This window comes from Chiroxiphia lanceolata, chromosome 11 (genome assembly GCF_009829145.1).
Source record: "Chiroxiphia lanceolata isolate bChiLan1 chromosome 11, bChiLan1.pri, whole genome shotgun sequence".
Classification (NCBI taxonomy): Eukaryota; Metazoa; Chordata; class Aves; order Passeriformes; family Pipridae; genus Chiroxiphia; species Chiroxiphia lanceolata.
In genome coordinates this window covers 7,393,412-7,420,948 of record NC_045647.1, presented here as the reverse complement: position 1 = coordinate 7,420,948, position 27,537 = coordinate 7,393,412, and the positions used below count along the sequence as shown (strand labels likewise).

Genomic DNA, 27,537 nt, shown 5'->3' with positions numbered 1-27,537 from the left:
ATGCTCTAGGCACTGTCAAAATGTGGATCCTCATAGAGACCACCATGGTTGTCATTTTTTGCTGGAAAAGCTCTCAGGCCCAAAAAGGAGCACATGTCTCTGCTGCAGTGACATATGTCACAGCATGAGTCATTCGGGGATTATATGTGCATTTCTAAACATGTCTGTCCAACTTGTGCTCCCACGTCCTTAAAAGAAGGGGACACAAAGGGGGAGTTGTGGAGAGGAAGAGCCATAACTTCCAGGCTGTTCTGCAGCTGGAGGGGAAAAGGGCTGCAGGCTGTAGATACACCTGTGATATATCCCAAATGAGGCCACGTACTCCAGGTACTCCTAAACCTGTCTGCAGCACATATCCGTGTCTGTTGTTTCAGGGAAGACTTGTTGCCAATCTGTCAGTGTCCTTGTGCAGAAAGCAATTTATACAATAAATTAAAATAACCCTCAGGCCCTTGTAAATGTTTACCTCGAACCTTTGACTAATGGTTAGAGGGGCTGGGAGAGCTCAGCATCTCTGCCCTGCTCGTGTAAGTACCTTTCTCCCCCCTTTTTATTTCACTGAGTCCAAGAAGAGATGCTCTAAATGTGTCTCTGTTTTCTGGCTGTTAACTCTTCCATGCATGCTGCCAACCTTAGCATTAGCTTTCAACTGTGTGGCTGACCCATTAAATACTGGATGAAACACATCTCATCAGCTTGCATTACATTTTGAACTTAATAAATAGGAAAGGCATTACATAGATTCTGTCTGGCCATCTGGAGGAACAATGTTCTTTACCCCAACGAATGGCTATCTAATCCTCTCATATACAGTTGGGTTTTATTCTATTAAAATATAATGAGGAAAGACTACCATACCATTATGTGGTGGAGCTAAATGGGATTTTTAGAATAATCAATGGAAGATGAATAAAAAAGATAAAGGTTTTCTTCAAAGAAAAAGAGAGAAATCTGTCTCCTTGGGATTAAAGTATTGTGGAACCAAATTATTATAACATGATCTTTACTCACTAAAAATACCCCAATTTCATTTCCATAAATCTTTCCATTAAAAATCAAATTAAGTATTTTGGCTTTTTTCATTTTAAAAATGCTAAGCATTAAGTGAAATGCTGTGCTTTAAACAGAGGATGCTGCGGGGTTCCTGCCCACCGTGGGGTCAGGTCTTTCCATCCAGCCAGCGGCATCAAGGGCTGCTCTCTGCAGATCCCCTAAAATGCCAAACAAGGGTTTACTGCTTCAATGCCCCAGCGAAGACCCCACAGCCATGTGAGGAAGTTGTAAAGCAGGTTGATCTCCTCCAGGTGGGTGGCAGTGGCCTTTGTGGTTCTTCATGCCCGAACTCTGAGTTGTTCCTTCATCCCTGGGCTTTTCCCTCCACACAGACCAGGTCTGGACAGGCGCAGGAGTGTTGTTAGCACTGCTACTGTTTATTTATGAGGAGGGGACACCAAATCCCAGCAATTAGTGAAGTATTGCTTTAGGGTTTATTTCTCAGCAGGAGTAGAATATATTTCAGCTTTCTCCCTGTATAACTGTTGGAGGAAAATGACTCCTGCTAGTCATCGCCTCCCCCCCAGCACTGCGTCGGCTGCGATGCCATCCACCTCCAATTCATCAACCAGTCAAGTTGATATAATTAGGAATTCCAAAGTCAATAATCTGATAATCTCCAGTGCACAAAGGCTTGTATGTAGGAGAAGTGATTCCAGGAAGTCTGCAGCTCAGATCCGTGCAGGAAAAATGCCAGATTTTAAAAAAGAAACAGGCAGAGACCCGGAGGAGAGAGTGCTTCCTAATCCTTCACTGGTGACATATTTTGGGCCATCAACTCTGCAGTAAATGTTTCCCGTACAGTCATTTAGTGCCTTCTTACCTTCCCTTTACGGCCTTAATAATAATGTTCAATTACTGGTCTGCCCTATAAATAAATAATCTCAGTTTAACGAGACACTGCTGGGTGAGTGATGCCGGCTGAGGGGGGATTTCTCCAGAGCCCTCGGAGCGACGCGCTCCCTCCCCGCTCCATGCGCGCCCTTGGCCACAGTGAGCAGCAGAAAGTGTAAAGCAGTACAACATTTGGCAAGGGTTTTGCAGTCTCTTTATTATGGCAATATGGAGAAAGGGAAGTCTTACATCCAGAAATGATGCCAGGAAAATAGGTCTTTTTTTAAAACACTCTGAACATGTAAAATGACTAATAATAGAGTAGGCGTTTTGGATATTTCAGGTTGCTCTTTAAAAGTGTCAGGAGTTCCCCTTGGCTTTTCAGTGCTAGGGCAGGAGTAGGGGGCTGCGGGGAGGACCTCTCTGGGAAAGCGTCCAGCAGGTTCATTCCCATTTTCCTCCCTCAAGCACAAGGGAAAGCATTGGAGACCGACCCACATAGTGAACTATGTCCCTCACAGCTTGTTTTTGGCCACTACAGCTCCAGGCAAGATTGACACTTTTTTTTCAGATCTTGCCCTCCTGGAGGACTCACCGAGGAGCCCTCAGGCAGAGCAGGGTTCTCCTCTGGGATAGATTTGGGGTGTGCCTTCAGCATGGCTCCATCTCATCTGCCAGCAAGCTGCCAAAGGCTGCTGCGCAGGGCAGACGTGCTCCCGGAAAAAGCAAGTGGTTTATATAGAAGTTTCATCAATTTTAAATGACAGCGTTATCTTCCTACCGGGACGTTTTAGCTGTAACATGTGCTACATAAGCCTTTTAACTCGCCTTGTCAGGAGTCATTCTGCCTTCTCCTGGTGTGCAGAGTGAGCCTGTCGCTCAGCAGGCGTTGAGGGGAATTGTCGGAAAGCCAAACACGGAGAAGCAATGGAAAATGATCCCATTTTTCCCTTCCACAGTGGGATGAGTGATGTCCAGGGTTGAGTGCTGAGATGCAACCAACTGTCTCATGCACAGCTGGGATGTTGGTTCCCTTAGGGCATTGCATGCCCTGAGTCCTTGGCCACCAGGGATGGCTGGGTTGGAAAACAAGGAGACCAGCCTTGAGTCTGGATAAATAACAGCACCTAATTACCAAATTAGAGGATCTATTGCCATTGTGTTGAAGCCTGGCATTGGAAGAAAGGAGCTGATGCCATAAATCACCTGATGAACCTTTCCCTGGCCTGCTCTGGTGTGAGAAGCATGTGCTTTGCTGGGTATTATATTGCTGTTTTTTTCTTAAAGTGCTGTGGAGCCAACTGAACTTTAAAACATATTCATCTGATTTGACAGGGAAGGTTGTTTATTGTTCCACAGTATCGTAAAAAATGTAATTTCTCTTGGTTTAAGTTAGACTAAGGGATTTACCTGAGTTCCTGACAAAAATATACCAAAGTCCTGGCCAAGGCTGGAAGTCATAAAGGGAATATCACCATAATAGCAACAGGGGATGGGATGCTCATCTCTATACAGAAACTCACTGCCTTGTCACAGATGTGTCTGAGTCCATGAGGAAGAAGGGTGATCTTCCAGCCAGCCTGGACTGGTCATGGGAGGTGTGCGTTGCTCCAGCCTGTGCTAGGGAGAACAAAAAATGTCCCTTCCTCTCTCTTTCCCATCAGTCTATGGCCACACTGGGCTTGTTGGTAACTGCTTCAACAGTGTACATTGAATGAGTGGGATGCTTGCTTGGCATGTTATCCCACACGGAATGTGGGGTAAACATTGGTCCAGGCTGTGGACAGGCATTCTCCATTTCCCTGCAAGGGTCCAGGCACATGTGAAGGCACCAACCTCCCCACTGCATTGCAATGTCAAGGCAATACCTGCAGCTGCAGGAGGGTCGGGGTGCACAGGGGATGACAGGGTTTGCCTTGCTCCCTTGCCAGTGGGCAGGAGTAGCCTGGCACAGCCATGGCAACAAGGATTTGTTGCCTCAAGGGCACCGTGTTTCTCCAGGGAAGCCAGCACAGAACTGGCCATCGGGGCTGAGCCGTGGGAGGCAGCAGCCATGCGATAACCACGGGTAACTGCATGCGGGGGAGATTTATCTCATGTGAAGGGGAGAAGCAGTGTGCAGGCACACTGCTGATAGGAGTGGTGCTGCGTGTGGATTTATAGGCAAAGAGTAAATAGGAACACAGGGAAACACTTTCCCTTTCTCCATAAACTTTTCAATTTCAGAGAGGCCAGGTTCAATAAAATTATCTCACAGATGGAGGTTTTATTGAATCTGGCCCATAAAGCTCCCATTATGGGGTTTACAACTGCCATTTACACAAATCCTGCTATAATAAAATACAGTGGTGTTTACAGCATCCCTGAAACTGCCACAGAATTACTGTGTGCACAAAAAACAGCGAGTAAATCTTGGCTTATTGCGCTGGGCACTCCTCTAACAACATCAAGCAGCACAACCTGGGGCAGGGTGGGGGGGAAAGGGAAAACGCAGAGGCAAGAGAAGGAGAATTGCACCACTGCTTCGCCGAGATACCCCAGGGAAATACCACTAATTTACAGCCCTCACTCTGTTCTCCCTTGATGCAAAATGTAAATATGCTTTCAAAAGGTGCTTCATGGCCTCAGCATGCAGCTGTGGGGACTGGCTGGGCATTACTGGCAGCTGGGTGATCCCATCCATCAGCAGCCTCTGATCCAGCCATGGCAAGGAGCCAAGCTTGAGTTGGCTGAGGCATTGCTGAAGTTTGGTATAAAAGTCTCCAGCTGTGTCCTCTTTGCTTTCCCATCTGCCTTGTGGGTGCTGACTGGGTGGGTGGAGCAGAATGTGTGCTGAGCAAGGATGGAAGCTGGTGGCTGTGCCTGGAGGGTTTGCTGAACAAGTGAAGGCATCTGAAAAGCTGCTGTTTAAGAGCTGAACATGGGGCTAGAGGGTGAGTAAAGGCTAGATCTGAACTATTTGAGCGTCAGAGACTCCAGGTGGCTGAGTCTGCTGTCAGAGGTGCTCTCAATAGGAGAGAGGAAAAACTGGGAACTCTGAAGGAGATACTTTCTGGGAAGGAATAGCCTGAGCTGTGTTTTTGGGCATGGCTCTATGCCGTTGGTGATAAAACATGGTGACACCCATTATGCTGATTTCCAATGCATTTCAATTGCATCTCTTTCCTCTACTTGTCCCCTTGCTGAGAGCTGTAACTAAGAGGTGATGGCTCTTCCTTTAAGGCAGTTGGTCTCAACCCACAGGCTTTCTGTTCCCACTTTATATATCACTGTTAATCTTTGTGCCTCTCTATGTACCTGCAAAACATTTGCATTTGCAACTCTGTTAATTAGGCCAGAAAGCAGGGCAGATTTCTCTTCTGTTCTCCTTAATATATTATTTTCTTACATCACCTCACAAATTAACCTGAGATGATTAATGTTGATTTTCAGTGCTGTGCTGCATGTAAGGGCAGAAACTTCTTTTGTGTACAGAGGAATTGTCTCATTTAGGATGAGAGAACACTGTTTAAGTTATAGTGGCATATACTTAACAAGTCAATTCATAGTAAAATTCAGCTTTCCTTTTTTTCAGTGAGCTCAGGAAAAAGAATTGATTCAGTCAAAGTTTTTATCAACTTTCCTCCTCATTGGGTACCTAAATACCTTTGCAAATCTATCCTCCATACGTGATATGCCCTGATCACATTGGAAGTGAGTAGTGAAGGGGAACTTGCATTGTTCTCCTGTTATGCTATGTGCTCCATCATGCTCAGCACATCACCCTGCAGCTGGGGAGGGTCTCGCCATAATAGGAGACACGCCTATAATCTGGCAGTCTCTGGGGAAAAGGTGCACAGGCAGAATTGCTTCAGCAGCTGAAACTTGGGGCTTTGCTTGTGCTATGAATTGGAAGAACTAAGATTAATGTTGTGTTTTGCAAAGCCCTGTGCAGCAAGAATAGATCTATTTTTTCTATTTATTATACTTTTTAGTTCTTTATTTTGCCAATACATCTACTTGCAACATAATTTTTCAGTGTCTAAAAACATGGTTTCTTTCCCAGATGTGTCCACTGTTTGTTTCCTCAGGGTTGCTGACGTTTAGCTTATTTAATTGTGTCTGGAATCGGGGATTTGCTTGTCATTTCCTATATCTGCCCCTCTCATAGTAACTCTGTTAAAGCTGATGGACTTACTTCAGAGCTATAGTGCTGCATTGTCCTTTAATTTAAATTACAACTGCATAAATAAACTGTCCCTACTTCTGCTCGGGGTCTTCCAGGGAAGTCTATGTCAGTGATGTTTTAAGACACCTATGCCTGCTTCCAGTTTCTCTTGTTTGAACCCTTGGTATAAATGCTGATGTGTCCATGGCCTTCACACTGCCTCCTTCACTTTTTTTTCTCCTGGAAGATTATGTGGTATGGGTTTGCATCAGACCCACCCAAGCTCTTTGTTCCTTTCCCGTTTGCCTGATTTTTATCTGAAGTTTGGAAATTTTTTTTCTGCTTTGCTGTCAGTTTCATGCACCTTTATATCCATCTTGGATTATGGTACTGATTTAATAAAAATAATTTTAAAAAAAGGCGTTTTTTTGCCAAGTTCATACATCAGCTGGAAGAGGGGCAACACAATTCTGTGTTTTGCCATGCAGTAGGATGGTGGCCACTTCTTGGTCTACTATTGCTACTCTGGTTACAACTTGTAAATACGTCTACCAATGTTTTTGTTTTGGTTAAGACTGACTCATTATGCTCAGTCAATATTCGTCCTTCTCTTCTTGTCCAGTCTCTCCTGTCAGTGGGATGATTTAAATAGCTACCTGGGTTGTGAATCCCAGATGGGGTTTAAGACAGGAGGGGAGGGCTGAGATGCCTGGCATAGACAAATGGTGGTGCTTCTGTCTGCGTGGCAACAGAGCTTCACTTTTCCTGGTTCTTTGCATCTGCTTTTGGGAAGGGTGCAGGAGTATTGTGTGACAATGCTTTGAATGCAGGGAGTGATGGATAACCTGACCTGAGGGGGCTGGTGCTGCAGCAAGAGCTACTGCATGGGTCTGCTTGTGGGGGTTACCGTAATGAAATAAAATAAAAATGTTGTTTGTTTTTGACAGCTTTTTGCAATCTTTGCATTTGCAACATGCGGTGGGTACTCTGGAGAGCTGCGCCTCAGTGTGGACTGTGCAAACAAGTCAGAGAGTGACCTCAGCATTGACATAGCCTTTGCCTACCCCTTCAGGTAACCCCGGCTGGCTCGCGGCGGTGCGTTGGCAGGGAGGCACTCGGGGGCTGGGGTGGAACCCGGCTGCAGTGGGGTGTCCCATCATTTATAGCAGCTTTTGATTAAACACCAATCTGGGCTTCCTGAATTTTCCTCGCAATGTCGTTTAGGCTCTGGGTGTGAAGGAGGAATGAACTTGGCCACGCCTGGTCTGGATGGGGCTGTGGGAACCTCTGGGAAATGGGGGCTCAGCGAAGGAGAAGAGAGCATGCAGAGCCCTGTGAAGGCCAGGACAGCTCAGGGAGGGGAGAACGGCAGGCAAGGAAAAACAAAATGGCACATCGGCCCAAGGAAAAAAATGGGGATAAAATATCCATTAACTGTAGTGCAGCCATTAACTAAGCTGGAAATGAGAGAGGATTCCCATCTGTTGGAGTAGCAAGGGTTTGAAATAGCTCTTCCATGGGAAGGGGAAGCAAAAAAACCAAAACCAGTTTGAACCGTAATTTTGAAATGCTTTTGAAAATTTTACTAATTGCCTGTCTGCATCTTTCGGTGCCTGATTGCTTTAAACCTAGTGATTTAAGAAAACAATTTTTATGTTGTTTAAGTACATCTGAAAGCTGTAGTGCATTTAAATATATATATATATATATATAAAATGTTCATGCTGTTTAAGATCCTACTTCAAAAGAACATCGACAGTCTTCTGTTTTTAGACATGTCAGTAGAAACTGTTCATTTCTATATAAGTGATTTCTTCAAGGAATTGATATGATTAAGAAGAGGATGCATAATCCAATCTCAAGTCTAGTACACTATGACTCTAAAATTATTATGCTTCCTTGGGAAATCACATGCTGTTTTGCTTATGATTATTATGCACAGACCAGACTTGAAAACATCTACTTCTTTAACATGTTCTAAAATTCCAAGCAGTGGGAACTGAATTTGATTCCTTGAAATGTTATTCTTGTTTGACACATATTTATTACTCAAAAAAGTCACGTTTTCTGGTATTACAAATCTTTATTTTTGTCTTGAACTTGTCTACATTTTCTTTCATTTCTGCTTGGTATGCCTAAGAGAGATCCTGAAAATTGAGTTATGTGAATTTGTAATTTGATTCACTTCCAAATAGGTCATTTCTCCAACATTCATTACAAATACACCCTACAGTGAAGTGCTTTTAGTTTGCATGATTATAAAATAGTATTTTATGTTAAAAGTTAATAAAAGGGAGAAAAGTAGCCATCAAGTATCTCCTGGTGTTTTACCAGGCGGGTTGACCATCTTTCCTAGAAGGAAGTGGCTGGATCTGCAATTTCCCACAGTCTTGCTTATTAGAAAACTGGATTAATTGATGGGTAATTGTTACATTCCAGCATGTTGCAAAGATGATGCAAAATAGGGCTTATCTGCAGGAGGGATCCAGCTGAGGCTGTAGATGGCCCTTGAACTCAGCATGCACAGATGGGGTCTGTGGCATATACAGTGAGGTGGTTGGCTACGTGGTATAAATGCACCTGGAATGTGCAGATGAGAAGGGAGATGACACTCATCCAGCTGCTGTTTTGGGAGAAGCATAAAGATACTCTGGTTTTGTGCAATTTGGGATTTTTGTATGCGAACCTGAGGCATGTGCAAAAAGTGTCCAAAGATGTGCAGACTAGATGGGGCAGCAGATGTGTGCCTGGAAAATCTGGCCCAGTGCTACCTGTGGAACTTGGTGTCATCTTATTGTTTCGTCTAAATATTCCTGTGGCTTCCTCATGTATTTGCTCTTTCTGCTTTTCTCCGGCGCTCCCTCCGCAGAGTGGAGGTGGGATGCTCTAAAAAGCAGAAATGAGATTAATTGGGAAAGGTAACATCTCATAGTAGAGGAGCAAATACCCTTGGAAAAAGCAGACACGTTTTAAGTTCAGGCTCCCTCATCAAGACTGCGCTCCTGAGGCTCATATCCCTGCATGGGCACGTAGGCTTTGTGTAGACAGGATGAGTTTCCCACCAGTTGTCTTGCATTCAGATCTGAACAAGTCCGTCTTCACATGGCATTTTCCTTTCAAATGCCTTCAGAGTCCTGATTATTGGCTGTCAGCTGGGGGAGGTGTAGGTGGAAGGAAGGGATGCTGCTGAGTACCTGACACCCCACTGCTGTTGTGGCTGTCAGCAGTGACAAGCTGAATACCTGAGCACTGTTTTTTATGAGCTGCTCCTTCCAGCATGACTTGAAATGAAGAAAGCCATGCAACTGTGCTACCAGCTGCTTTCGTTCCTGCTGGTGTGAGTTTGAGCCTTTGTTTTCTTCTCCTAGAAGATGAACTGCTAGACCTTGGCGAGTAGATGACAAGTGTCAAGAGCTTTAAGCAAGTAAACAAAGTGGTGAGGCTCAACAGGGCAGCTTGGCAAAGCAAGAAGACTTGGATGTTTTGGAAACGAGATTGAAGGAGCCTGAAAAAGCAAGATCAGAATGGGGACTGAGTTTTCCAGGCTGAATGGAGGGGGCAGTGCACTTGTGACCTTGTGCTTCTGGGGCCCATCACCTGAGATAAAGAAAAGGAAGGTGCAGGAGGGCAAAACCAGTTCTCGTGGGGTCTGGGGATGTGTGATTAAAACATACTGAATGCCAAGGCAACTTCAAACCAGTGATTCATGTAGCCCCAGGCCAGTCTTGAAGGTACTGAAGAAGCATTGCACTCCACAGCAGGTAGCTCCAGATGCTCCTGAAACAAAGGAGCATCTTCATACCCTCTTACTGAGATTTTTTTGAATCTCCAGCCTACAAATTTCAAAAGTCTCCAGCAAGCAATATAAATTAATTCAAGAGCAATCATTAATACTATTAGGCAGAGCTCTGGGCTTGTGCTGCTGGGGTGTGGTAACCACAGAAGAGTCTCTCCAATGTCACTGCTGGGTAATTGACCCCAAATCTGACTCCACCATCTCTTCTGGAACAGGAGACAAGGTGGATGCTTTTCCATTCACAACTCAACTAATTCATTTAAACTTTCTGCAACCCACATCCATGACCTTGTAGTCACCCTGTAATGTGGAAATAAACCTGTAGTCCAAACCCCAATACCCTCCAGCGGTGTCTCCTGGATCTCTGCCACACTTTTCTGTGGATCCTGCCAGAGTCTTCCATGCCCAGGCTGATATTCACAAGGATGTTTCAAATATTCACTGGAAGTTTTTTCTCATTTCTACCTGGTTCTAGTTTTATTATGAAGAATTTCTTTCCTTCCTTATGCTTTAAAGCACAAATCAGCCATTATTCTGGATACCTGTATAGGCATTTCAGAGGCTTTGCAACTTCAAATATGGAAAAAACTTCTGATTCTACACTAGCAGTTTTTGTCAGCATTAGGATCTGTGTTTAGTACAGTGTCTTGCAAATTTGGCACATATTAGGATGTCCGTCAGCTTTACCCTCACCCCAGAAATGATTCTTTGAGGGGTAGGAGGGAGGAAATCAGCATCTTGGAATTGTTTGTTCCTCTTGCAGTCCATCACCCTTTCAGATTGGATTTGTCACTCATCCAAATGCCCTGAAGCAATTTTTTTTTTCTGTAATAAGAGGCCTGGTAAAGGTCCTGTTAGTTTATTATTTTCTCTGATCCCAGCAACATTTTATGTTGTACTTTGCTATTCCTTGGTGTTGCTTTGATAGCAAGTGATGGAATAGTATACTTACTCTGCACATATTTGTTGGTAGTATTCATTGTTTTAAGGTGCTTTTTCACCAGTCCTCCTAAAATCTAATTTTTTTTGGTTGCTTGACTTACTGAGTCTCTACTGGAGATTTTTTGCTACATAATTATTTGTCTCACAAACATAACGTTTTACTTGTAACTGACAGAGTTGCACTGAAAGGTTTGGGCTTCTTCAACTACTGATTTAAATGAACCTTTGCATAGCAGAAGTGCTCTCAAGATGATGTGCTGTGAGAGGTATTCTTTGCTGCTTTGTGGTTACCTCCTGTCCTAGCCAGGGGAGGAATGCTGTGCCCAGACCCTGCCTGTGGGTGATGCTGGTGAGGTCTGTGGCTCATGTGAATCCCCAGAGGTGTTGTGCTGGATGGATCTGCAGGACAATGGGAAAGGAGAACTGTCTCAGTACAATGCCATAACTCTGCTGTCTTTAAAGTCTTGAGGAGGTCCTGGACTAAAGTCTCTGTCTTTAGTTTTTGGAGGTTCTTAAGCCCAACCTACATGTACAGTGTATCCCCAAGTTAAATGCTGCATGGGAATTTATTTATTTATTTTCCTGCTTGGAAAATATTGGCCTGGAGGATGGCATGGTTAAATTTTAAACAGTCTCACTTAAGACAGTGGTTAAGTTAAGCATGTGCATAGGTGCTGGGAGCACTGAGTCACAGTTACTGGTGGGAGAGAATGGAATTTCCTGGTGGTGCTAAGGTGAGAACCTGTTGAAAATACATCTGAGCACATCTTTGTGTCACAGAAGTGAGCAAAACAAATGTTTTCCATTTCATTCTAAATCACCTATTAATATCTTTTCAGTGTGCTAGTAAAGCTGTCTCTTGAAGTAATCCTTGCTTTTGAAGGAAGAGGAAATTGTGTTTTATGGGAGCTTTTCATTCACTTTAAGCATCTCATTTGAATAAAGACATTCCCATTGAGCACTCTTTAAAGTGTTCACTTCATCTGCATGCGATGGGTAGGCTAGTCTTCTGTGTGGAATATGACAGCCAGATCTGAATTGCCTACTTAGAAGTTACAAATTATAATTAAGGAGAAAGCATCTAACTTTCTGAGCTTTGCATGTATCTTTCTTTTGAAAAGGCCTCTGTTAATGTTAGCGCATTGCTGTGCCAGAATGTACTAGCCTTCTATTTTTTTTATCATCCATTTGTTGTAAATCTTGCTTCAGAATTTAGTGAAAAAACATTTTGGCTGAAAGATTATAGATGTTTATTATGGCTGGGAGACCAGGATAAATGGATAGTCTCTAAACCAAGTAGTTGCCTGCAGCACTGACTTTCAGTCAACTGTGGCAGGCTGTCTTCCCAGACATCTTGGGAGGACGAGAGATAGGAAGGAATAAAGTCACTGATTGAAGTGAACTCCTTAAGGTTTGTGTTTTATTTTGGATGTGTTCATATCACAGAAGATGCCCCTTCTAGAAAAGCAAACTGGGGCCTCGTAAGCCTTTTGTGAGTAGATGGAAGCAAAAGCAAGCCAGCAGGAATTGCTCTGGCCTCAGGTGTGCTCTGTGCCAGAATGTAGATGCCCCAGTTCCCAAGTGAATTTGGCAGAGCTCCCAGGAAGGTGAGAGGGGCTGGTTAAACTCTGTGTGACCCATTCCTGCTTAAGAAAGGAGGAAATCTCCATCCTGGAACTCTGAACAAGACTTGGTGCTTTTGAGAAACTGTGCTTTTGCACGAGCAGGAGTTGCAGGGGCGATGGGGTGGAATTCAGCAGTGAAGAGCACAAGCTGTGTGTTGACAGTGGTTCCTTCTGGATCTGCAATAGGTTTGTCCATGAAAGATGCATCATTTTAGTCTCTTTTCTTGCCAAATTATGACCATCTTGTCAAGCACTGCAGACAGGAGGTTAACAGCTGAACTGCAGAGGAAAAATGTTCAATAATACATCAGTGAAGCTGGAGATTTTCACCAATACCCTGATTATATAAACTAGCTCTGTAGGACACTGAGGGCTTGGTCATGGCTTTAATTATCTTTCATAAGTTTCATCTGGAATTTCATTAGATCCCCTGATCTCATCAGTGTTTTTTTTACGTAGTTTTGGCCTCTTAAAGAATAATTTGCCTGACCAGGGCTTCTAGGTTTTAACTACTGCTAGTGGAAACTGGAAATTATGTGGATGAGGAAGCTAACATTGCATCCTGCTGAGCAAAATTCAGGAAATCCTTCAGGACACAGATATCTCTAATCATGACACCTTCATGAAATTATCTTCATATTTAATGTGGCCTGATGATGCAAGCTGAAGCATTAGAAGTATTTTTAACTGGGAAATACAGACTTTTTTTCCCCCTCAGTTGTGATTTGTACATTCTGGTAATTTGTAAGACTGGCCAGAAAATTGCAGCTCAATTTTTTCAAAATCTTTTTTTTTTTTTTCCAACGGAAACCTGGTAAAAAGATTTTATTCCATTGTGACATGAATGCAAGAGCTTTCTGAGCTATTTAAAGTATGGCCCCAGCACCTCCCTGGCAGTGAAGGCATCAAAGACCTTGGTCAAGTCTCTGTACTGAAATAAGCCCGTGGGCAACCTGAACATTGCTCGCAAAGCCAAGCTGAGCACCCTGATCAATGAGCTATTGGCTTAGAGTTGTTTGCTCTTACATTGTCTCCTGGGCTGGGGAAAAGGTGATCCAGGTCTGCAGAATAAATACTTTTCTTTTCAGCTTTGAGTGAACATAGTTTAGGAAAGAATATTTCACATTTTTGTAACTGGTTGTAGTTATTAGAGAGTGAATGCCATGATATGATTTTTGCTTGCTTGTGCATGGCTACAGACTACTGAAGTAGTTAAAAACTGCAAATCAGTGTTCTCCAATGTCTAAGGGTCTTCACGGCTCTGGGGATACTGTCTTCAAGAGTACAGTAGAATGGAAGAAAATGTGCTTTTTTACTTGGACAACTGTGGTCTGTGATAGCAGCTGTCCATGAGCACAATGTACAATTTAATTCCTGTTGTCAGAGTTTGATGAGATCCTTGCTGGTTTGATTAAAACAGATAAAAATAAGGATGACTTTGTGGCTTTTCTAGTTTTGAGTGCCTCTTCCTGACCCCAATTACAGTCTTCAAAACCCACTTAGTAGAAATCTTCAGGATTGGCAACTTGGCCAAAGAATGGTCATTACTGCCAGTTTGCAGTTTTGTTTGAACTGTGGATAAATTCAAGTACCCTTTTCCCACAAGTGAGGGACTGGGAGATGCTTCCAGTCACTTGACCCTTTGAGATCTATAGGAAACCACCAGAAATCCGATAGAGCCACATCTTCAGCTTCTCTTTGAGGCTGATCCTGTGTGTTTGCTCCTCAGCACTGTGCCATTGAAGGAAGACATCATCCTCTGCCCCCACAATTTGAGAGCTGGTCTGAGTGGCTTTGCTTCTGGGCCAAACTGGACTGTACACAGCCAAAAAGCCACAGTCCAAGGGTGTCAAAGCCTTTGCTCAGGTAGTGCTTGAATAGGTCAGAGGAGGAGGTCTGGCTGTGTTGATATGTGTAAAATTGTGAAGTCTCCAGTGAACTGCACAACCAGGGACAAGCTGATTGGCCCAGGCACTATTTTTGTCGTGAGGCAGCAGCTCTGCAGACAACGTGACTCTTCCAGATGTTGAGGTTGTCTCAGTTGCCACTATCTTCAGCTTCTACTTTGTAGTTTTTACTTCCTTAAAACATGAAGCAAACATGTCCTTGAGTGATGAACTGGGGCCATAGAGGAGACTTGTCTTTTTCTACCGCCCTTCAGAATTGTCAGTTCTTGTCTTCTGCTATGGATGTCCACATACAAACACTGTGTGGACACAGAGCCCATGGGCACATAGTTGGGGGGAAAAGTGGTAGCAACTTTCTGGAGATGGTGTCTGCTGCAGATAAGGGAGAACACTTTCTTAAATCTTTGTTAAATTGTAGAGCTTTTCTCTTGGCACTCAAAGCCATTGGATTCTTGATGAATTTGGATGGTCCAATTGATCCAGACTGGCTGATTTTTCTTCACAGAGGCTATATTTTATGCTTAACACTCTTTTAGTGCCAGAAAAATTCTTCATTAATTCTTTAGGCCAAATTTGTTCTTAAAGTGGAAGTCACTGTTGGATTTGTTAATATATGCAGATTTTTCACAATTTGAATTTTTAATATATATTCATGAATAGTCTCTGCGGTATTGTGCAGTGATGGTGTTTTATCTGTGCCTGCCACAAAGGCTTTTCCTAAAAGTCAGACTTTAGACAACTTCCCTTGCAAATTTCTTTTTGCACATTTTCATGCTGTCAGTACAGAAGCAACCAAAGCAGAAACCTTTCAGCTTTGCTTTGTTTGGCATTTGATCCCATACCCCAGATGGCGTGTAGTGACCCAGCTAGGGAACAATCAAACATGTCCTTCCCCTTTTCCCTGCTCCCAAATGTGCATTTGCTGTGCAGCAGCCCTGAAGGTTTCACCAGGACTGTAGGCAATGGGATATGTGGGATGTCTTTGATCTTCTCTCACACCTGGATTCTACGTGAATGTATTTACCAAGAGTTTAATGCAATATTTCTTATTCAATAGACTCTGGAGAGGTGTGGCATCCAACCTCCTCCAGCATAGCCCCACTCAGTGCCTGTCCTCTCTGGATTCATACCTCCTGGGCTGTTCAGAGTATGAAGGTGCTGGCAGTTTGTCCACAGGTCCATTGGCAGACCTGCAGGTCTCCTTGGCTCCTGCCCTGTGGGCCCCTCAGCCTGCACTGGAGCCCACCAGCTCCCTGAGAAAAGGATTTGACATGTCCTTCCAATGTAAATATTGTGACTGGGAGTTTTATTGGAGTCATGCCCTAAAACTCTACAGAGCACGTTAGGACAATATACTTGAGAAAATCACAGTTAAAATGCAAAGTAATGTTGAAATACAAAGCATAAATGTTGCTGCATCTTCTGTAATTGCTCTTCCATTTATCTCAGCTGGTCTTGGAGGTGAAATTGCTGCTTTCACGGTGTATAGACCGGGATCAAGTTGTATGTGAACACTGCTGCTCACAGGGTAGAGGATTTATGCTCTCAGGTGGTTCTGGCTGAACACCAGGTGATGCCCAAGAATTCGGAATACTTTTACTAGGAGTTCATGGACCATTTCATTGTGGAAGGTGAGGTGTATTGCAGGTGGTGTGAGTGCTATGAACTGATCCAAGCAACACCAGAGCGTGTTGGGGTGCAGAAACGGGGGATCAGCAGTCCCACATCACTCCACGCAGAAACACCGCCCAGGGATTTGATATACCCTCTACTCAGAAATGATCTTATTAGATTCAATGACTTTTTAAGGCCTTTGCTTTATGATTTCGGTTGCTTGTGTTTTATCTGTAGTTGTTTAGATTTTTGTAGATCTTTCTCCATATGGAAGCTTTTGTTCAGCTCTCACAGGGGCTTGTTAGTTTGGAAGCTGATTCCTGTGTCTGTCCAGAGGAGAGGGCAGCAAGAGGGACATCAGAACTATGTGTTCAGCCAGGATCTCATGGTGGGACCAGGTAACATTGGACAGTTGTGTATGTGGAGATGTAAAGGCATGCTTGTGGCGTTTTCAGGCTTCCTAATTTGCCTTATTCCATGAACATGATGACATTTTTTAGAATAATTAAGGGTTACTTTCCTTCAGAGATAGTAGCTAAACTTCCCAGAGACTAGGAAGCAGTTCATCCCAAAAATATAGCTCAGCAAGGGGAAATCAGAGCATAATGCCACAAGTCTGTACCACAAAGAACGTAAGTGCCCAATCTGGGAAGGTATTTGGGTTGTAAAGACTGGTCTTTGAGCGCTGTGCTCTGCTTGCACAGCAAGTAAAGGCATGTGTTCCTGAGAAGAGCTGTGAAAATATCTTGGGAGATAAATCTGGGTCTTGGATGTAGGTTTGGAAGTGGGGTTGGGATCACCCACTCAGCTTTCCGAGTGTTCCCGGCAGCATGTGTTCTATAATGAGCCTTTTTTTTTTCTCTTCTGGTGCTACGATGGAGTACTAGGGTTTGCAGTGCTGCTACGTGCACAGTCTGGGGAGGTTCACTGCTATGGCTGGCACACGTCCGGGACACTTCTTCCCCTGGGATTACGATGAAACTGTTGCACAGGCTGTTTTCCAAGAGCTTTGTGAACTCAGTCACTGGGAGCAGGTCCTGCAGGAGGGATCTAAAGCTGTGAATGTGGCGCTGGTGTCCTCTCCCCACTATCAGGGTTGTCCTTCTTCCAATGTCTTTAGATCCCAACGTCAAAAGGGTTTTGTAGCTTCCCTTCCTGGAGGCCTGAACATCTTGGAGGGTCTGTGTTAGCAGAAGAGATGTGAGGTGGAGAGGGATGGAGCAGAGGATGTGCATGGTGCCCAGCTCTGGATAGGCGTGGGGGTGTGCCTGCTCCGAGCTGCCTGCACTGGGGGAATTGCCCCCTCTCCCAGTGCAGCACACAGTGTGGTTTGCTGGGACAGCAGCTGTGCCTGGCACCTTGTCCTGTGAAACCAGTACTGGCCAAACATCTGCACCACAGCAATGTGCTAGTGAGGGCTGGGAACCTGACAACCTAAGAAATTGGAAATGTGAAGAGGGGAAATATTTTCCATTTTTTAGATTGGACATAAACCAGAAGAGTGTGTAAGTTGCTACAGCTTTCCTAGTCAACTTCCCAGCAGCATCTTCGGGGGTTTTTTTGGTGATGCTGCTGTGGACATGAATTTGGATGGGTATAAGCCACTGAAGTGAGCTGTGACAAGGTGGGGATATTTAGGATGTTCAGATGCCCAGGATAGGAGTTAGGAATAAATGTTTGCAAGATGAAGTATGTATTTGTGTGAAACTACTCGTAGTGATGAATAAATCTAGAGTGATGTGGGCTTTTTTGGGATTTTTTTTTTCTAATAAATATAGAGGTTTCATCAAGTGCACAGAAGTTGAAAGTGAAATATTTTCAAATACTCTTTGATCAGCCAGCTGTATTCTTTCTTCCTCTAGAAAGCAAATAAACAAAAGATCAGGCTTGGATTGCTGCGTCAGCTGGAGAATTTTAGTTTTGTTTTCAGTCTCCAAAGAAAAATGAATTGATTTCATAAGGGCAGGTGCTTCTGCTGTGGAAGGGGAGGAGACTGAGGAGAAGAGGATACTGAAGGCGCCTTTGGGTGCTGTGGAGTCTGGAGGGGTGTTGCTGGTAGTGTGAGGTATGGAAAATTGCTGGGACAGTTAGAAAGGATGGATAAGCACCTCACTGTTTCAAATGCCTTCAGGCAGTGCTGGGATAAATAACTTCAAGCTGTTCAAATGTGGTATTAACAGGCTGGCTGCCTCAGACTAACTTCAACAGCTCCAGGATGCCTGGGTGCAAAAATTCAGGTCCTATGGGAATTGCTGGATAATGTTGATAATTTGCAGAAAATATGGATTGAGGGCAGCTGCTTAGCAGTGGCTCCCTCTGCAAGAGTCTGTGGTGTGTATGAGAGCTTGTGACATGGGTTCATCACTGCAGGGCTCCCCCCCTTAGGAGTCTGTCCTCAGAGCAGATCTGAGGGAAGGAGGAAGAACAGAAAGCTGCAGAGCTCAGTCCATCCATCTTCCCAAAGGCTGGAAGGAAACCTGTTCCTTACTGTATGAGCAGCCTTGAAGATAGCCAGGATTTAGCACTGAGTATACAGGGATGCCCAACACTGCAGGAAATGTTTTTTGTAGGAGCACTGTGTGAGCTACTTCCTCCTTGGGAACAGGCATTGAAGAGTGTTGGAAGAGTCAATGGACCTCAATTTTCATTTAAAAAAAAAAGACCTCTCCTTTTTAGACAGATTTCTACTTTCACCTGAGTATTAAAGATTACTTTTGAAGTATTTTTCTTAATGCAGGTAATATCTCTAGAGAAGTTTTACAGGGATGATGAGCTCTGCTGTGAGAGGAAAGGCTCCCATTGTTTTTGTTCTTTCACTAAACCTTCAAAAAATCCATATATGGCACCTCAAAAAGGGACAGTTGCCCAGGGACTGGCTGGCTGGAGGCAGTGGTGTGAAAGCACATCAACATAGTCCTCTGAAATGAGGGAATTCCAGTGTTCTCAGGGCTAACTAGAAGAAATACCTTTACTCTGTATCCTAGAGAAAGGAAGGTGTAAACCCTTGTCACGTTTTGTGCCTCGACAGAACAGTTTGATTTGCTAAGGGGCCCTGTGCATGTCAGCATTTCACTACTGTATTTTGAAATTTCATTTTCCCCTCATTTTGGAGATTATCAGCCAAGATAAACATTTCCCAAGAAACCCCTCTGTGAGCACCACCTGCAATAACTCATTTCCAGTGATGTATTTCTCTCGGGGCTTTGCAGACAGTAAAGACAATTGACAGTTTGACTACCAGAAACAAGTGAGGGGAAATAAAGCCCAATGAAAGGATAATGGATCTCTAGGTTTTTGCAAACATGTGTGTGGGTGTTGCAGATTTTGTTCCAGCATGTTGTAGACGGGTTGGGGGGTGGATTACAAGATGCTATTTTCAGAAAATAGGACAACCTGCCAAAACAGAGAGCTTTTTCTGCCTGTTTTTCACCAGGTCCTAGTAAAGGAATGGAGAAACACTAATCCTCATTGAGAATTTTTGGAAGCAGAACTTTGTCTGTTATTTGTTAATCCACACACTGATCAAAGCCCAGGAATGGAAATCTGTGCTGGTTCATCAATACCACTTGAGCACATATTTGCTGTTAATTGTGTGTTCTGTTGGCTTCAAGTCTAAGCCCTGGGTGCATTGCTGAAGGGGGAAGTTGGTGAGTCAGACACGATTAGATCACTGGGTGCTTACTCCCCTGCTTGGGCTCTTCTGTGTCTGCTGGTGGAGTGGGACATGGGACAGGGAGGGTCTTTGGGGCTGTTGGCTCTGACCATTTCTGTGCTCAAGGATCATCAGTGGAACTAGACTGCTTGAAAAAATGAGGGGCTATGATTTAAAGTAAGCTGTGGCTTGAATATCGTACTGGGGAAGTTCAGGAAGGAGAGGCAACTTTTCATTTACATGGAGAGAGCACAGCTTCTGCTCCCACACGCACACGTAACAGCTGTAGCTTTGTTCAGTGTGTCTGGCTTCATGTATTGTTTTCAGAGCAGGGGTAATTAGTGTCTGAAAATGTAACTGCTCTTTGCTATTGTGGAACAATGTAAAAATCCTTTTTTTTAACTGTAAAACATTCCTGCCCTCTTTTGATCTTGTCAAGCCAGACAATACAGCTGTCTTGTCATCGTATTTCCCACGGCAACGGCAAGTTTGCCAAATGGTAGAGGAAACCTCAGAAGCCCTTAATTACTGTGACTTCATCAGTGAAACTTGACTGTGTTTGGTGGACTTGCTTCGGACTGAAGTGAATTTGAGGGAATTCAGGCCTGGATGGCTTGGCAATGGCAGCTGACGTTAGTGAAGGGGATGATGCCAGTAGTAATGGGCAGTAAGGATGACCTTAGTGCTGCTCTGCTGAGTGTGGAGTGCAAGGTCACATTCCTAAGTCAGCAGCTTTATTTTTGAGTAAATAGCAATGCTCAAGGTGGTACAAAGCAAAAAACACTGGAGGAACTTAGAGGGGGAAAGGTTTTTCATTACTTGTTTCCCTAATTAAGTAAATTTATTGCTGTTGTGTTCCTTATTTGCATTGTCCAATAATCAGTGAAAAATCACTTCTGCTGATGCAGCCCAACAGTACTGTCAGATGTTAACAAAGTGCAGAGGATGTGATTGCAAAGGGTCACTCTTGGTGCTCCTGGTTTTGTGTGGGAAATGGAGAGGCAAAGGTGGAATGCAGGGGTGGTGCTGGAAATCAGAAATGCAGCAGGAGGAAGATGATGACCACAGATGACTTGGGGTGTAAACAGTGAGAGATAAGAGAAGATGAAAGAAGAATAAGTCAGAGGAAGTAAGAGGCACAACAGGTAGAATTACATCAAAAGTGGGAGGCAGAGGTATAGGTAATTAATTTTTTGTGAGTCATCACCAAACTATTCTGCCCCCAGAAAGGCTGACTCAGCAACATCAGTGGAAAAAGTCAGAGCTTTCTCTCCAAGGTGCCATCCCAGATCAAAGAGGTTTCTATTAGTGAAGCTGGATTTTCTGTCACTGATCCTCCCCTGCTTTAAAAAAACTTTTCAGATGTATCCTGTAAAGTCAGCATCCACCCTAACCACCCCAGGGCTTGGCTCCCTCACCTCTCTTCCCTGCCACATCTCCTCTTCCCAGCTCTGAATCATGGTCTATTTTGGGGCCCTTTGCACAACAGAGATCTCGGTTGTTTGGGCAGAGGTGAGGTGGCCACAAGAGGCACCAATTACTGCATTTTCTTAGAGGATGGGGAAATCTAAAAAGAAAAGGAAGTGAATAAAAATAACTTGATGGAAGAAAGTTTCTGTGATCTCGTATCCCTGACAGATGCCTGGCCACAAAAGCACTGCTGGGAAGATATGAGTGTGATGTTCATATATTAACATTTTTTTCTGACTTATGATTCAGAACTGAGATAAAGTCAGGAAAACAGGGGATAGAAAAGGAAAATGGTCTCAGTTACTTTACCATGTTTTGTAAAGGCTGGTGTTTGTTGATGATGAGACTGGATGGGGCTGTGGTGACTGTGGACAGTCAGAGGGACAGGGATGGGCAGCAACTCCCAGTCTAAACCTTGATAGAAGCATTCCTTAAGTTATTTCCTCTTTGATATGCACAGGAGTTTGAACACCATGTGTTGCCTGGTGCACTGTTTCAGGGCTCCAGGGGAGTACAGGAAAAAAAAATACCACAAAGACATGTTTTACACAATAAAACACATGCACAAGTGCCTCTTTTTTAATTTTTTTTTTCCGTCCCAGGGCACTTGGATTGTATTTAATGTAGCTCAGCCCAGTTTCATAGTGCTTGTGCAAGTGATGTGAGGGGAGGTGGTAGCATACCTAAAACTATAGAACTCCCCCCATTGCAGCAAAGCCTGGCTTTTGCTGTGCTCAGCTGGAAAAGCAGATCCTGCATCCAACAGCAGGACCTTTTAACAGCAGCTGTGGTACCTGAATGTGGCCCTTCAAACACAGCAAATGTCAGAACCAGAAAAGGCTGAGTAAGCATTTGGAGGTTTGGACCAACAACAACAGCCAATCAAAGAAAACCCACCCAACCTTAAGTGTTGAGGTGCCAAGTCTGGGCTGACAGGGAGACCTTTGTTCTGCACGTAGATGAGAGCACAGGGTGGTCCCCACCTCTGGTTTGGCTCCCCATTGCAGGTGTCCTTCCTACCCCAGACTGCAGCCCCATGGTCTGGGTGGGATGTGAAACCTGGCCTTGAGCCCTGACAAGGACTGTGAGGACAGCCTCTGGCTGCACAGCATTGCATTCCTCTGGGGAAAGAGGGATGGAGCCACATTCCTTACTGATCCAGAGCTTCATAAAGGCTGTTTTCAAGGGGCTTTGAAAGAGATTGCTGGTTTCGTTCTGTTTCGATACAGCACCCAAGCAGCTGTGCATGAGGGAAGCAGAGAAAGCTTTATTTTTAGACCATGCAAATCTTTCCATTATCGTGCTGATGGTTAAAACAAAGCCACTTTCTCTCCAGGCTGCAAAATTGGCATGACAAGCAGTAGGAAATTTTCCTTTCCCTTTTTTCCCGAATTTTTGAAAAGAACAATAAGCCCTGACAGAAAGTGTGTATGCAGTGATGCCAGGAAGCTTAGAAAACAAGTCAGGAAACTGATCGTGAGCATTCGGGTCTCTCTCATGTGTTCAGTTTTCATCAGGCTTTGCTGGGTTTGCGCAGGGAATGCAGCTCAGCCACTGCTCATCTCCACAATCTGGGCGAACTTGTTTCTTGTTTTCATCCCACCACTACAACAATGACAGAAGATCAGGGAAGTAAATGCCTAAGGCAATAACAGGCATTATGTATCAGCTGCTGATGAAAAAGTTCTGCCTACGTGTTTGGGTACATTTAGTTTGGACCAGCAAAAGCAAAAAGTCATGCAATCCTCCAATGTCCATTAATCCACCTTCTGTGATTTCTGCTGTGGGTATTTTGTTTTCCTCTGGGGACCTAACTTTTTATTTAGGTATATATTCATGGCTACTGCTGCCATTGGCTTACTGTTGCACACATTAATTGCCATTGAGCAGAGGAATGTCTCCCCAAAGGCCTAATCCTTTCTCAGCACCAGATCATCAGTTCTGTAATTGCTGCTGATTTCATCCCCTCAGAAAAGCGTGATCCTTTATCGGGTCCCTCGTCCCCATTGATGTTAATCTGGGCCATCCACTAGGACCTGCCAAAATGCACCTTCCGTGGATCTCCTTTCCTCTTCTGAATCAGAAATTGAAATTATTGAAGCAAAATAAGACTCTAGCAGGAGCATTTGTACAGAACCACGAATCTATTAGCTTGGTCACTGATTGCAAATCAGTGCGTGAGTACAAGATTAGGGCTTACATTGCTTAAACCAGGGCATGCAGACTTTTTCTTTGATCTAAGTTGTATATTTTTGCTGCAGCTTGATTTTAAAAGCCTTTAATGTAGAAGCACTGTGTGGCTTAGCCCTATGGGTTAACAGCCACAGGTAGCTCTGTACTAGGCAATTTTACACAAGGAATCCATGAACATGCAAACATGGGCATCTCACGGGCTTAGTACAGAGGATTAGACCTGTTTTCTGCTGCCTTAACTGTAAGAATTCGAGAATCAAATTGTTTCTCATTTTATCCTTTTTCAGTTGTTGCCATGGCAAAACCCCAGAGAGGACGGGGAGGGTTGTACCAAACCATTGGAACATCAACTTTTCTCTGGGACTGATTAAAAGATACGTTCAGGTGCTCAGTCTCACCTCGACACTCACGTGTAACCTCACGTGTACGAGCAGCTCTGAATGAGCACGGCCCACAAGGCTACTTTAGAGGGCCAGTTATTCACGGGGGTCGATGCGCATCAGGAATGAGATGGAGACAGAGCAAACGTATTTATCTTTATTCAGATGACAGTTTCTACTTTCTGTACTTCACCTGCTGCTCTTTGGGTTGTTTTCCAGGTTGCATCAAGTAAATTTCGAGGCTCCCACTTGTGAAGGCAAGCGCAAAGAAACACTCGCCTTGATAGGGGACTTCTCGTCTTCGGCGGAGTTCTTCGTCACCATTGCAGTCTTCGCCTTCCTCTACTCACTGGCTGCCACTGTGGTTTATATCTTCTTCCAGAACAAGTACCGTGAAAACAACAGAGGGCCTCTAATTGTAAGTGTGCATTTGCAGTGTTTTCAGGCATAGGTCTTACCTCTTGCTTTTTTGGTGGTTGAGGCTGTGGCATGGTCTGGGAGACCCAGGTGGCCCAATGCCCAAAGCATCTCTGCATTCATCTGCTTTTTTTTTTTTTTATCTTAATGGTGACTTACAATTTTAACACAAAGGGTAACAGAGTCTATATGCAGGTGGAGTTTAGTCCTAATCCTGTATGTGCTTATGCAATTCCCTCTTATCTCCTGCTGCCTGCGTGATGATGTTCAGAAAAATAATGAACGTTTACCTGAGTGATTGCAGGATCAGGGTCTGAGCCCTATGGCTCTGACAGCGGAGCTTCATTGGTGGGGGAAAAAAGGAAAGAGTAGATCTTGGGCATGTCCTGGCAGACAGATAAAACATGCCCTGATCAAAGCCTAGCTAGAGAGATTGCTTATTGCTAATTACTCGCTGGGTTCAGTCAAATTATTTTGCTTTGGAGAATTATGTGGCTGTTTTTCCAGTATGACACTGAGCTCCCAGCATGTTTGTGTCTCTGTGCTGGTTATGAGCCTTCCAGTTATCATCATCTGCACCCATCAAGCTGTGGCTGTTCGTTGCCTTTATTTTTTCTTTTACTGATTCCTGAAGGCTTGTGATAAAAAGCAAGTGCTGCTGTGCATTTATTTTCTCATAAGTTGACACAGTAAAGCCAGTGAGGGCTGTTTTGTTCCAGATGTCTGTTACCTGTCAGTGTATCGTGCCCCATGGTACACCCCATGTTTTGCTGGGCTGCTGAGGGCTGTGTGTTGACCCTTACCTGCTCTGAAGTTGGGTCAGGTCTCTTCATCTGTGGATTGCCTTCCATGGACAGCCCTCTCCCCCATGACTGCAAGGACAAGGTTACACTAAGGGAGAGAAAATACTTCCTTGAAGTCTTGATGCGAAGAGAGTGATTCCAAAGGAATGTGGGGAATTTATCATGGACCAGTACCAGGAAAGAATTAGTCCTGGATTTCAGAAAAATCTGAAGTTTATGAGTAACAGAAACCAGACACTTGGCTGAGAGTTGTGCCTTAAGTAACTAAAAGCCACCAATGAAGAATATCAGAAAAATATAACAGGAAGAAAAATAAATCACTAGTGCAGGAAAGCTGAACCTATTAAAGGAAATAACTACAGTAACAGTCAGCAAAAGATTAAACTGTAGGAAGGTAGACTTAGCATCATGGGGTTTTGAGGGAAAGATTTTCCTGCTGCAAGGAGCTATTTTCTTGAAGTTTGCATAATTCAAAACTGATGAATTGTTACAAAAAAATTCTGCTTTCATATCAAAGGAAATTAATCCTCTTCATTTGAGGGTTGTTGGGACCTTTCCTCTCCTAGAAAATGGTGAGGAAAGGTGGGAAAACCTTCACAGAGAAGAGGCAAGACGAAGGGATCCCTACCGAAAGAGTAGATAAATAAAGTGCCTTGCTTCTGCTTGATTCAGGTGGCATCAAGTAATATCTCATTTCAAACTGTCCATCAAAGAGTAAGTTGGAGAGTTCTGCCATCTTAATTTTCTTGCGGCAGATAATTCTTTCTTTTGACCAACAGCATTATCCTCTGTCACAATAAGAAAAGGGAAAGACAAACACTAGTATATATCAGATCACAATGTGGCCATCTCCCTGTGTCCAGAACTTTCCCAAAATAGCTGCTGCAGTGATGATTGTCACAGGATGCATGGCACAATCCGCTACAGCGTTAACCTCACATTGATTTGTTTTGTTCTGCATAGTGGGTTATAATTGAATCTACAGGTTAAATTTAACTACTGTCTGTTACCAAAACCTCTGTTTGCAATTTTCCAGTCTTGGTTAAACCAAGCCTAAATGACCTTATTTGTTTAGAATACAAAGATGCTTCTGAGTTTGTTCTACAGCAAAAGCAGTTCCTGCCGGTCAGTGGTGTTGGGAAGCGGCTGAGGGTAATTGTCAGCTTATGCCTGACAGGAGGGCAGTCCCATCAGCTCCAGCCACACACTCCAGCATCTCCTTTGCATTGCCAGATCTGTTGTATTTGGTATTTTTAGAAATAGAACCTTTTTCACCTGGAGCACATCCTTGCTGGTCTCCCTGGAGACTGCCCGGTGCAATGATTGCAGCACCACAGCCTGACTAGGGACAGGGTGTGAGTCCCTCAGTGCAGCGGAGTTGTAGGCAAAATGAAGAGCCCCAGGCAGAGAAAAAGCTGGCAGCTGTAGCCAAGAGGAATTCAGGGGTCAAGGAAAACTCAGAGTGAAAACCAGTTCCTTACAGCTGCAGTGCTCACCTAAGGGATGTCACGCGTTGTGCGAAGGAGGCAGGCGATGTATCCTCCAGCTCCAGGCAGATGCTGCACAGAACTGACGTGTATCAGATCAGATGTGTGAGTATGTCTCATCCCTGAGGTTTTTCCTTCCAAAGAAAAGTGCTGCAGAAATCCATGGTGCTTTGTGCACTCCTGAGTCCAGCAGCCAGTTCCCAGCACGTGTTGGTGCAGGAGGCAGGGCAGCCCTTGTTCCTTTTCATCACCAGGCAGAATCTGTGCATCAGGCACTGTTTCCAGACTACCAGTGTTTTGCCTCTTAGTGAAGAGTTAGAAGATGATAGTTTCATCCATCCTTGCTTCTGCTCCAGTGCCTGATCACAATTTCATAGTTAAAACCATCCCTGCTTTAAGCCTTGTACTTCCTCTTGGCTTGATATTTCCTCAGTCTGGGATGACATCTGCCTTTAGCAGCACCCTCTCAGAGCTGCCTTTCCCTTCTAAAGAATTTTGGGATTTGAAAAATGAGTATGAGAGAAAAAGTGGAAAGAGGAAAAAAACCCCTTTCATTTGAAATTTTTAAATATTTTTTCAGAAGCCCTTGCACAGGCAGTCAGAGCGCTATCAATGTATTAGCAAATTGCAGCAGCCTGACTGGGTGCAAAAGATAAGATTATAAGGAATTTAATGACCACTAAGTCATGACAAACTTGCAGGGAAAATTTCAGTCACAAATGTTTCAAGTTTACCTTGTTTATACAGATACAGGGAAAATAACTGCACGTGCTGATATCTCAGAAAAGCATCACTTTAACTGTGGAAAAATATTTTAGTGTTCAGTGTGAAGTGAGGCATCATGGCAAGGAAATACTTCCAGTTGGAGAAGCAGTTAACTCCTTCCCTGGCTGTTTGAATGGCATCAACCTGTTTTATTCACTATGCAGTGAGCCATTTCTGTTGCTAACTTTGCTTGTCAAGTTTTGGGGATAAAAATCTTCCTTTTGGTCTCACAGGGCCTCGGTTGTGTTGCTCATCCGTGATGGAGGTGGGAGTTTCCCCTTCCCATGGGGCTGGCAGCAGCAAGCCCTTGCCCTGTGCACCCTCTGCTTCCCTCACTGGCTCCGTGAGAGGTCATGTAGGGGGGTTTGTACAGATAGATGAGCCCTAGAGAGGACCTTGGATTCTCAGTTTCTAAAGGAACAAGACGCAGGTTACCAGGGATTAAATACCTA

At 44.1% G+C, this 27,537-nt stretch overlaps 1 protein-coding gene across 3 annotated transcripts in view; it reads left to right on the top strand.

Annotated features, from left to right (window-relative positions):
* Window positions 1-27,537, top strand: part of SYNPR (synaptoporin) — a 103,063-nt gene that overhangs the window by 67,064 nt on the left and 8,462 nt on the right. For all 3 annotated transcript variants that reach the window (XM_032699283.1, XM_032699285.1, XM_032699284.1), the window contains 2 exons: window positions 6,982-7,106; window positions 23,833-24,031. In XM_032699283.1, coding sequence (XP_032555174.1) covers window positions 6,982-7,106; window positions 23,833-24,031 — 324 coding nt within the window. The remainder of the gene's footprint in view (window positions 1-6,981; window positions 7,107-23,832; window positions 24,032-27,537) is intronic.